The sequence below is a fragment of the Pezoporus wallicus genome, unplaced genomic scaffold, assembly GCF_028554395.1.
Source record: "Pezoporus wallicus isolate ANWC-B61680 ecotype Strahan unplaced genomic scaffold, APGP_CSIRO_Pwel_v1 scaffold_7383, whole genome shotgun sequence".
In the NCBI taxonomy this organism is placed as follows: Eukaryota; Metazoa; Chordata; class Aves; order Psittaciformes; family Psittacidae; genus Pezoporus; species Pezoporus wallicus.
Genome location: NW_026636323.1, coordinates 2,058,374 through 2,069,497, shown reverse-complemented (window position 1 = coordinate 2,069,497; position 11,124 = coordinate 2,058,374). Strand labels below are relative to the sequence as shown.

The 11,124-nt window shown below is 50.6% G+C and overlaps 1 protein-coding gene across 1 annotated transcript in view; it reads left to right on the top strand.

Annotated features, from left to right (window-relative positions):
• The first annotated feature begins 7,591 nt into the window (after positions 1-7,591).
• FOXO1 (forkhead box O1) overlaps positions 7,592-11,124 on the top strand; it is a 64,821-nt gene continuing 61,288 nt past the window's right edge. The window contains exon 1 of the mRNA XM_057400000.1: positions 7,592-8,268. Within this exon, the coding sequence (XP_057255983.1) occupies positions 7,669-8,268 (600 nt within the window). The 5' untranslated portion in view covers positions 7,592-7,668. The remainder of the gene's footprint in view (positions 8,269-11,124) is intronic.

Sequence of the window (11,124 nt, the reverse complement as noted above, 5' to 3'; positions counted from 1 at the left end):
CATCTCCTTCTTGAATAAAAAGAGAAGCCACCAATCTGTTGCCTGCCACGTGCCTTCCTATTGCTGGTCACATGTCATGAGCTCGTCTCATCCTGGTTGAGGTTCACTATTCTGGGCTTGGCAGATGCAAATGTAAAATTGAAACTGCTGGTTGCTCTTCTTATCTGTTTTCAGGGCAGTACATGGTGTGCCTTTGCCTTTAGGTACAACCTGCCACTGGGACCTTGCTGGTTTCAGTTTCATCAGTATATTCTTCTTGCAGACCAGGCATAAGCAAGGTTTGCATTGGCAGCACCAGATCTCAGAGCACTTCTTAAACTCTTAACCAACAGGGCTGCACTGAGCAAATATTTTTATACCTATTTTACAGAGAGGTAAAAAAGGCAGCACAGAGTTACTTCATTTCACAGAAGAAAGAGGATGTGGCTACCTAGTGTCATCGTCCTGCTGTGGACATTTAAACCATTTATACACTACAGACCTTACCTATTGAGCATCCTCCCCAAACACTGCCTCCTGCACTGTGTTAGTCACCAGCAGCACAGGAATATATGCATGTATGTCAAAATACTGTCTTATTATTGTTGTCTCACCATGTCTGCATCTATATAAATTTAGTGTAAAATATATATAACAATATCATGCATATGCATTTGTGCAGCGTATACATAATGCATTCATTTGTATGAAAATACAGTTGTACGCGTATAGAAATATGCTTTTGAAGCATGAATTCAACAATGGAGAAAAATATTCCTTTTAAAAAGTAAGTTTTTATTATACCACAGCCCCTCTGTTGGTTCTGGCTATAAATTATTTTTCTTGTTGATGACAGGTAGCTATCAGTTTTCCAGTGAAACAAAGGAAAGGAAGATGAAATAGTTGTCAAGCACTGCATTGTACCAAGCCGTGAATTTTCCTTCCTACAGGCTGAAGAGAAGCCACTGAATTATATTGTAACTGTCAAGCGTCCTGCTTTTAGTTTGTTCCTCAAACACAATAAAATTATTTAATATACAAAAGCTATCATGCGAAGCTAGTCAGTTTTTCCTCCAGCTATACATCAAGGAAAACAAGAAATGAAAAACGCACCTGAATATGTTGAAACATTGACAGTAGGATGTGGGAGAATATTGTAAGAGATCATATTTACGACAAAACAGAAACCCAACACCCTGGAAAACGTACACACCGCTTGAACTGTGTTTACTTCCAGGCACATTGGCCTTTGCATAGGGGTGGGCCGGGTGATTCAGCTGAATCTGAAACCTGATAAACTCTTGCCTTCTGTTTTTACATCACAGCTAGTGATTGTACATGACACATTAAAACCAGATATCGCTGCACTGACACTACCTTTGGTATTTATTGTATCCATCCTGGTAAGGATTGTTTATTGCCTCTGTTCTTCAGTCTTTCACTTACGGAGGTGTATACAGGATGCAAGAAGGTATCTATTTAAATAGGAGGTGTTGAGCCTAGATTGGGAGAGTTGAGAGGTAAGCTTCTGTCAAATACTTTCTTCAGTTTACCTTCTTCTTCTGTTCATGAAATGTGGCACCACACTGGTTCCTGGTAACTTATGCCTCATTTGAGCTCATTCAGTGAATACAGTTCTGTCCAAATGCTATTAAGAGCTACATTTAGTAGGAATTTGAGACACATTAACCAGTAAAGTCCTCTTATTATTTCTTTTCTTTGACTGGAAAAGCATAGGAGTGCTTCTGACATGAGCTCTTGAACAAGGAAACTTAAAATTCTGATTCTTTTAAACAGCACAACTTAGAAATGGTTTCCATGAAACCCTGCCCTCAAATCTTGTTTACATTTTTGCAGATGCTGAGAACAAATGAGGTATGAACAACATCAAAGGAAATTGTCCAAAAATACATAGTAAATATTTTTACTAGCTATTTTTAATGAAAAAACATTTTATTAATGCTAAATTATTTTTTAATTGATGCAACTAAATATTTATTGCAGCATTTCTTTAAAGCCAGGGGGGTCCAACCTCAGCAGCCAGTAGGTCTGTACTGAGATTTCTCTCCTTTTCCCAGTCTGGGAAGCATTTCCCACCTTCACTCCTCTTGATGGCTCCCTTTTGCCCCTCCTGGCAGCAGCGCCCACAGATAGCTCTGGCCACTGTCTGCCGCTGAAGATACTACAGAGAAATTGGGGAAGGAGGAGGTTTTTAGCTGCAGGTTGTTGCTGTCCAGTTTGAGGACTCACTGTCAATTGCTGGTGGTGAAGAAGAGGAGGAAGAGAAGGAGGAGCAGGAAGAGGAGGAGGAGGATGCAGCAGCTGCTGCGAGAGCCCCGGTCACAGCAGCCCAGCTCCCTGCTGTGGGTGGTAAGGAGATGAAGGAGATGGTGTTTGGCAGCTCTCCCACCATCAGCCATAGTTCCCCCTTCCCTCTGAGAAGGGATAAGCTGCCTGGAGGCTTTCTGGATGCTGGAACTGCACCACACTGTGTGAGGATCTGGCAGTTCCCGACTCTGAAACATGTCCAGTGGGGCAGGCAGCCAGCACAGCCAGCGTGTGGCCCTCATTTCAGTCATACAGATGTAAATCTAGAAGGGCCCTGCTGCCTCTATGGGGAGCATTTGGGATTTTCCCCTTTGTGTAGCAGGAGATGGACCTGAGGCAAGGCAGCTTCAACCCCTCACCAGCAAGCACCCTATCAGCTCTTTGGTGACATTAAGTTCTTGAAACCTAAGGTCTGGGTCTTGGCAGACCTTCAGAGTCTGTCTCTGCCTGTGTGTCCTCCGTGAGGTCCTCTGCACATTATGTGGGTTCATGGTGGCCCAATTTGCCCCCTGAAAAGTAGAACTAATTGTTTTGCCTTTCTTTCGCTGTCTCTCCGCAGTGCTCAGTTAGCCTGTTAGCCTGATGCTGTGTGGCACAGCCTTTTTCTTGCTGTTCAGCTCAGGAGGGCTGCAGCTCTTCTGTGGTAGATAGGTGCTAGTGTACAGTGGATAACAAGAAATAACGTAAAAGTTTGTGTCAGGCAGGCTGAGCGCTGCTTGTTTTGCTTGAGTAAGTGGTCCCTTCAGATTAGATTCATTCTGCCCTTTTGGCTTGCACTGAGCCACTGGGCACTTTTAGAGCCCCGAAATCTTGGGGGTATGATGGCAAGGGAGTCAGATATTGCACATTTTCCATGTACTATAAAATGAGGGAGGTGGAATCTGCAGACCTGAAGGTAGCTGGCTGGAAATGAATGTGAACTACTCACAGCAAGATCCTGGCATCCCCTTGACTGGTCAGCTCCACCATCTGGGGGGCATATGTTTCTCTCCATTGACCACTGAATGACCCTAAGTGTGACACCCACCTCTCCCTGGGCCAGCTGGACCCCAACCTGCCTTTGGGTACTGCTGTGCAAGGCAGGAGGTGAAGGACAGGATGAAAAAGGAGCAGAGGCATTATCACTACCAAACTGTGGTGAGGGATTACCAGGTCCATAGATTCCCTCTGTGGTTTGTGGGGTTGGTGGGGAGTGATGCCCCCTCCTAAGAGGTAGCTCACAGCAGTACAGAGACTGCCTTTCTCCAGTGGCTGTGTAGGAAGCCTCAGACCAGTTGGGAGCTCTTCAGACACTCTGAACTCCCTTAGAGGGGCATTGTGAATTCTCTGCCTACCCAGGACATGCCCAAACCCTGCTGTGTGGGGAGGCCCTCAGTCACACTAGGCAGGGAGGTGATGACTGAGGTGCCACACCACCCTTCTGGTACCCAAGGTCCTCGGAAACATGGACTACAAACCATAGTTAGTTCCTTCTGAGAGATGTGAGAAGAAACTGGAGGTACTGAACTCCCCCACCCTTCCTCAGAAAATAAGCTCTTATTCTCCCAGCTCTTATGATACCAGGTGCAAACTGGCATTTTATGATTGCTTTTTGTTCTGTTAAAATGTTTGTACTCCCTCAACATGCACACACATGTAAGAAAAAGCTGTACATAGAGTATGAGTGCTTTCAACTTCATGTAATCTCTAGCTGAATTTGATCAAAACCTCAAAAAATGCATTATACAGACAGTAGTAAAAAGACAGTACAGATCCTTTATTTTGGCTGCCTCAAACACAGTATATGAATAGAAGGCTCTGCTTTATTCCAGTGATGATAAAAGGCAATCTTCAAGTCTTTAATTTAGAAAAAAAAAAAGAAAAAAAAAGATACAAGTCAATGCTAAGGATGATAGGAGATATTGTATTGTAGAGGAGTGGAAAACGGGAGCAGGAGTAGGAGTAGCAAAATGAAAAGGTGGAGTGTAGGAGGAGGGCCGTGGGAGTAGAAAATGAATTGTGGTGCATCCATCAGCATTTCAGCATTGTGGGAGATGAGATAAACTTAACGCTGTCATTTGTAGATGCAGTAAAATTTCTTGTACTGAGCCACTGCTATGCTGAGATGTTTTAGGAGGAGGAAGCCTCCCTTCAGCAGCCAAATGGGTGGATTTGTTCACAGCAGCATGTTCTAAGGGTGGTCAGTGGTGTTGGGGTGTACTGGGAGAGAGGGGCTAGAGCACACAGCTCATGTGACCCTCCTGGCATATGTGTCACTTCGTTGCTTTTACTCTAAAATTGGTTGACATGAAGGGATTCAATCCCCAAATACTTGATGGGGAGAAGAAATCCTATGAGGAAAGAAGAGGATCACGTATGGGTGGACAGGGGCCTTACAAAAGGGCTCGCTCACCCAGGCGGTGATGCTGAAGTCAGAGCAGACTGTCTGGGTTACTCATCACAGGCAAGTGCACTGCGTTGTCTCATCAACTTTCATCCTTCCTCCAACCCTCAGCAGACCTTGGCCCAGCTGATAGCATGCAATAGTCAAAACCCCTGCTGCAGTGGCTGTTGCATTGTGAGCCATGGGGCCCCACTTGCCAAGAAAGTGCAGCATTTTGAAGGCTCTAGTTTTATTACTTTCTACCCCATGTCCCTCACCCCTCACTGAAAACTGCTTTCTGTATCCACTGCTATGTTTTGAGCTGCAAGCATACCAGTGATGTGGGGCACAAATGTAGCAGAGCCCCCTGAGAAGGCACAGTGAGCAACGGCAATGCCATGTAGGGTAAAGAAAGGGCAATACAGCCCTTACCCTGCAGAACAAGCCAGACTGAACTAGGAACACACCAGTGCTGAAATCCCTTAGCAGTAGCTTTCTTTCCAGTTTCCACCACTGGCATATGACAAAGGAAAGCTGGGGTTTTTTTTCAACATCTGCATACACCAGTAGAGGTCAGGGAATAACATTTCTACTTTTGACAAAGTAAAAAGCAAGGAGTGCAAGACTTAAAAAAAACCCTCATGAGAAAGCCCAGGTAATAAATCCATTTCCTTTCACAGGACAGGTGCCAGCCTGGCTCTTAGGCTGGGTTTGGGTTTTTTTTCAGACACCAAGGAAAGAAAAAGAAAACGTTTCAGTGTTCTTAGGCAGTTCTTTTGTTTTGGCTCCCATTTAAACACGTCCATTAGCTGCGCGTCCCTGGCTGCTCCTCACCATTATATAATCTCTGCTTCTCCAAGGCAGGGTGCTCTCCCTCAGTGCAGGGCAACTACTGTAGCTGAGTTGTGTAATGCTGCCAGATAAAGCTGTTCCAAGCTGAAACGTGGCATGCAAGTTATTAGGTTGAACTGGGGCTGCTTTTCTTTCTCTTTATTTTTTTCTTTTTTAAACTGGAAAAGGGGGTTTCTAAAATCTGTGGACTAAACAATGCACATTTGTGGGTTGAGTCCTTTAAAGGGTTTGGAAAACACAGAAATGACTTACAGGCAAAACGACTCTGAAATTTGACAAGCGGCCAATCTATAATAAGGTATAATCACCTTTGGTATTTGGGAAAATAAACATGACAGAAACAGTGCTTTACAATTTGATCAGTTACACCGCACTTCTGCATATGTTGCACTGACTATGCAGTTAGGTGTCATCACATGTCTTAAAAGGTGTTTTCATAATAGACGGCGTGTGCATGTAGATGTATGATCTGTCACTAAATTACATGCTGTGGGCCTAAATCCAGCCTCATGCTCTCTCTCCTTCATTATTGTTACTCATTTTCAGAAAATATTTTTATGGGAACAATGACCACATTTAAATTCCAGTAACACTCCCTGCCTTGATGCAGAGAGGAGGGGAGAGTAACAGGTTTGCTGGCTCACCGGTGACAGTTACCTCGCTCCAGTGGTTCTTCGACAGGCAACATCAAATGCCATGGCTGGTTGTGAATTCTGTGACATACTAAGCCGTGTCTGAGGTATGTTTTCCCAAAAGCACTCCCTCTATGGAAACAAACCAGATTTTCTGAAAACGATGGTTTGCCAGTTTGAACACGGTGTTGAGTCGTGCTTCATCCCTGGGATCGTTTCCCTAGCGTAAGCAAATGTCTTCCTTTTAACTTTAAATGGAGTAACGCTTCTGTGTTGCCTCAAACATCTATCTCTTTGCACGTTTATGGGGTCGGGAGGCAGAGGTGCCTGTCCTGTAACTTCTGCCCCTTTGGAAAGACGGAATACAACCCTTACTTGTATTCCCAATGTGTATAAGTCTGAAAGTCCCATCAGTATACAGTATTTTCCCGAAGGCCAAATAGTGTGGCCTTGGGCTTTGCCGGGAAAATATATAAAGCATGTTTAATAGTTGACTTACAATGAAATTATCCCGAGCTCCCGTGCCTGCCCACGGAACAAACCACCAGCTCCCGGTATGAAAACACGCTCAGCCGAAGAGGAGGTTTATCACTCCGGGAGGCACACACGCTCTCTGGCGAGGAGCCGTCCTGACAGGGAAGGAAGGGGGGAGGCAGGCAGGGAGGGCAGCTGCCGCAGCCCACGGTTCACGGTCCTAGGGGCAGGCAGCCGGGCTGCTGGGGGATTAGCGGGGAGCCGCCGGGGCCCGACCACGTCCGCCGTGCACCCCCTCAGCAGCCCCGTTGCAACCCCGGAATGCCCCCAAATTCCTCCGATCCCCGGTCTCGGCGGGCAGCGGGGCCGTCGGTGCGGGCGGTGGGACCCCACCGACAGCAACCAAAGTAGAAACACTCTCGGGGGCATTTTCAGTGGCCCCCACTGCAGCTGGCAGTGCGAGCAGTTACTTCCCGGGCTCCCGGCGGCCGCAGGGCACTCGCTCTCCGGAGGGGCAGGGGAGCCCCGCACCGCCCCTCCGCGGCGCCAAGACCGGGGATATGTGTGCGTGTGAGGGGACTCCGCCGACCGGCCGCAGCTTCCCAACCCCTCCGCCGCCGGAAAACAAAAACCACCCAGAAACAGCACGGGGGCATCGGCACCCTCCTGCCAAACCGGCCCCGCGGCGGGAGGCGGGCGGGCGGCGCGGCGCTGCCATTGGCGGGGCGCGGGCCGTCCCACCCCGCCGGGAGGAGGAGGAGGAGGAGGAGGAGGAAGGCTGGAGGCGGGCCCGCTCAGGGCGGTCGCTCTAGTCGGTGTGCGCCGGGCGGCCGGGTCGTTGCTGCTGTTGCTGCTACCGCCAAGGAGGGCAGGGAACCGGGAGCCGGACAAGGGCAGGGCGGCGGGGCCGGAGCCGCGAGGGGAGTTGGCGACCGCGCTGTCGGGGCCGCGCCGGTCCACGCCCGGAGCTTGCATGGGGCGGCGGCTCTGAGCCCTGCCGCCCCACTGCCGCCGCCGTCGCGCTCCCGCCCCGGCCCCACCATGGCCGAGGCACCGCAGCTGGTGGACATCGACCCCGACTTCGAGCCGCTCCCGCGGCCACGCTCCTGCACCTGGCCCCTGCCGCGGCCGGAGTTCAACCCGCCCAGCTCGGCCACCTCCAGCCCGGCGCCGTCGTGCGGCGGGCAGCCCGATGGGGCGGCCGGGGCCGCGGCTAGTGCCGCCGCCTCGGGAGCGCTCGGCGCCGACTTCATCAGCAACCTCAGCTTGCTGGAGGAGAGCGAGGACTTTGCACCGCTGCCCCCCGCCGCCGCCGCCCCGGAGGCGGCCTCCTGCCGCTGCGGGGACTTCCCAGCGCCCGAGGCCGGCTGCCGACTTCACCCGCCGGGACCGCCGCCGGTCCCGCCGGTGCCACCACCCGTAGCCGGTCTGTCGCCGGGCCCCGTGGCCGGGCAGCCCCGCAAGAGCAGCTCGTCGCGCCGCAACGCCTGGGGCAACCTGTCCTACGCGGACCTCATCACTAAGGCCATCGAGAGCTCCCCCGAGAAGCGGCTCACCCTCTCCCAGATCTACGAGTGGATGGTCAAGAGCGTCCCTTACTTCAAGGATAAGGGCGACAGCAACAGCTCTGCCGGCTGGAAGGTGAGGGGCGGGTGGCAGGGGACACCGCACCCGAGTGGGGCTCCCGGGAGAATCCGCCGCGGCGGTGCGGGCGCCGTGCTCTGCGCTGCACACGGTGCCACCCGGGCACAGGGAGCCGCGGGGCTGCGAACTGCCGAGCGCGCTACCCGCCGCGCACTTTGCAGCGCTCCAGCTCCGTGCTGCTGCTTTCTTTCGTTAAAATACGACTTCACCCGTCCTCAGCGACAAAGCCGAAGAGGATAAAAAAAAAAGAGGTTTTGCCCTCCCCCCGGTGGGGCACAGGAGGGGCTGGGGCTGCACCCCCCCCGCTCTCCGTTCTCCGCCTATCCCCCCCTTCCCCCCCCCCGCCCTGCCCCGCCGAAAGCAAAAGTTCACGCCGTGTCACGGCGCCATCCCCGGGCAAGCCCGTCGAGAACACCGCCGCCTCCTGGTCCCCCAGGGCGGCCGCCGGGGCCGGGGTTCAACACCCGTGTCCAGGGGTGGCCCTGGGCTCCGTAGGGGCACCATCGCGTCCCCCTGGGGCTGGCCGGCCCCGATGGGGGGTGAGGGGCGGCCTCGCCAGCAGCGGGGTTTGCCCTCAGGTGACGGAGAGGGGGCAGAAGCAAACAGGGATGGGGAAAGACCGGAGGCAGGACAAGGGTTGGAAAAATACCGCGTGTTTAATGAGTAAGCTGCTGTATTTGTCTTGATGGCTTTGTTAAACCTTGGTTGCGGGAGCGTCTTTCTCCTGTTAAATAGTGGGACAGAGTTTCCTCCTGCAGCGCAGTCTGTAGCCGTAGCAGGCGGGCAGCAGTAGTAACCTGTTGGCTGCAGGGATTTGTGCTCAGACCTGCACAGGCTGGGTCCGAGAGGCTGCGTCTGCTCAGAGTCAGGCTGTAAGGCCGGCTTCTGAACGCTGCTTCACCCCCAGGTCCTGGGGGAGCTGCTAGCTGGCCACTGTCCTGGGCACATGGTGTTGCTTCGCGTGGGTCTGTGAGGCCACACTGGCCTTTGCCCACCGTGGTGGTGGCATTGCGAGGCCCGTGGTACCCTCTAGCTCCACATCCCTGTGCGTGGCAAAGCCTTGATGCTGCTGCGAACAAACCGTGCTCCTCGGAGGCCTGTGCAGAGAACGCATCGCTCACCTGTGCCCCTGCTCACAGCGGAGGCAGGCGCGTAGTTCTGCAGCACTGTTGTGTGGGAGCATTGTCAGAATGAGCTTCAGCCCTCTGTGTGAAGACAGAGACTCCTCCACCCTTCGAGGGATTAAATGATGGCAATAAATGTGTGAGCTGCACACATAGCATCGGAGCATTCTGGTGTGTTCGTGACAGTTTCAGTTAGGGCCAGCCAAACTCTTTGCTTTGCTTCTGAGGATCTGTATTACATGCCTTTTCCAAAACGGTGTCAATTAAAACCCTGTATTTGTGTATTTTTAATTGCACATCTGTTTTTAACTGTCACATCATTTTTTTGTAAATTTAATTTTTTAGAGGTAAACAGCATTCTGCTAAGGAAATGGAGTTAATCCTAAACTAATTTTTAACTGGAGGCTTTTAAGCTTTTTTAGGGTAATTTGTTAGTTTCTGTTAATGTGTTTGACTAAAAAAATGTAAAGGCTAATTGTCTAAAGACATCTTTCATGGAAACCCTTAACAAGAGTGAAATGATTGATAGCTGGCAACTTTTAAATAAGGTAACTTGTCACTTGAAAAGGGTGGTGTTTTTTTTTTCCCGTTGTTATTTCAGTCTCCTTGAAAAAAGCCAGATGCATCAAGTGCCTTTTCAGAATGAGTAGAAGAGAGCTAAAAACCAAACCAACCAAAATAAAATCAAAGCAAAGAAATCTCAAATTCAAGTGAGCGAGCTCCACTAGCTGTGTAACTTACAAGGCACTTCTTATTTTATTGCTGCTTTTCCTGTGGTGCTTTAGCAACTTTTCCACGACTCCCTCTGACAGATTGAGCTCTTCCTTTGCCCACATGCCTCTGCTGTGACAGGGAGAGCCGTTACTGGCATGTTTTTTGGCTGGGCTAACCTCTGGTAGGGTGCAGGACGTACCCTGCCAGTCACTGGTGGCCGATAAATACGCGTGTACTCGCCTATCCAAATGAAATAGTTCCTGTGTTTTACCTTGGACACATGTTGCCCTAAGACCTTCCTTTGGTTGTGTCAGTGCCAGGCTGCTCAGAAAGTTACACACTTGGAGCTTCTCCCACTTCATCGAGGTAAGTGCAAGGTTTCTCAAACACGTTTTTTCAAGTTCAGTTACTTGTGGCCGCTGGGTGTCAATGCTATAGCTGGTCTGGTTGAAACACGCAGCCCGTGCACCTGGTTCATTACCATTTATCCATCCAGCTCGGCTTGAATAGGGATTATTTGTATTCTTGAGTCTGGGAGCTGTTGATTTGCTCGTGCTCTGGTGGCTGGGGGGACCCGCTGTAGGTGCGGGCACAGGGCTGGGAGCGAAGCCGGAGTCAGGTGAGGGCCCGGCAGAGGAGGAGCGTGGCTCCGGCGATGCGCACAGATCAGCGTTCGACTTTCTGCTGACAGAGGGAGCGCGGGTTCGCGTTAGAGCCTGGCACTGACTTGGGGCCGGGAGTGCATTGTGCACGGATGTTTTGCAGTCTGAGAAGGAGGGTGGTTTTAGTCTTCTTTTTCCCTTAAATGAATCTCTGAGACACTTCACTCTGTTGGAGTTGGCATATTTGTAAGTGCAACAAGGCACCTTTCAAATTATATGCAAAATCTAAGAAATACACAAGAAATGAAGAAGAATGTGCACTTTCTGTATAATGGCAAGACTGTGTTTCTCACCCAGATGTTGAGGGCTAACTGCTCTAATGCTTGTGAGTTATGCAGTGTCCTGATTTAATA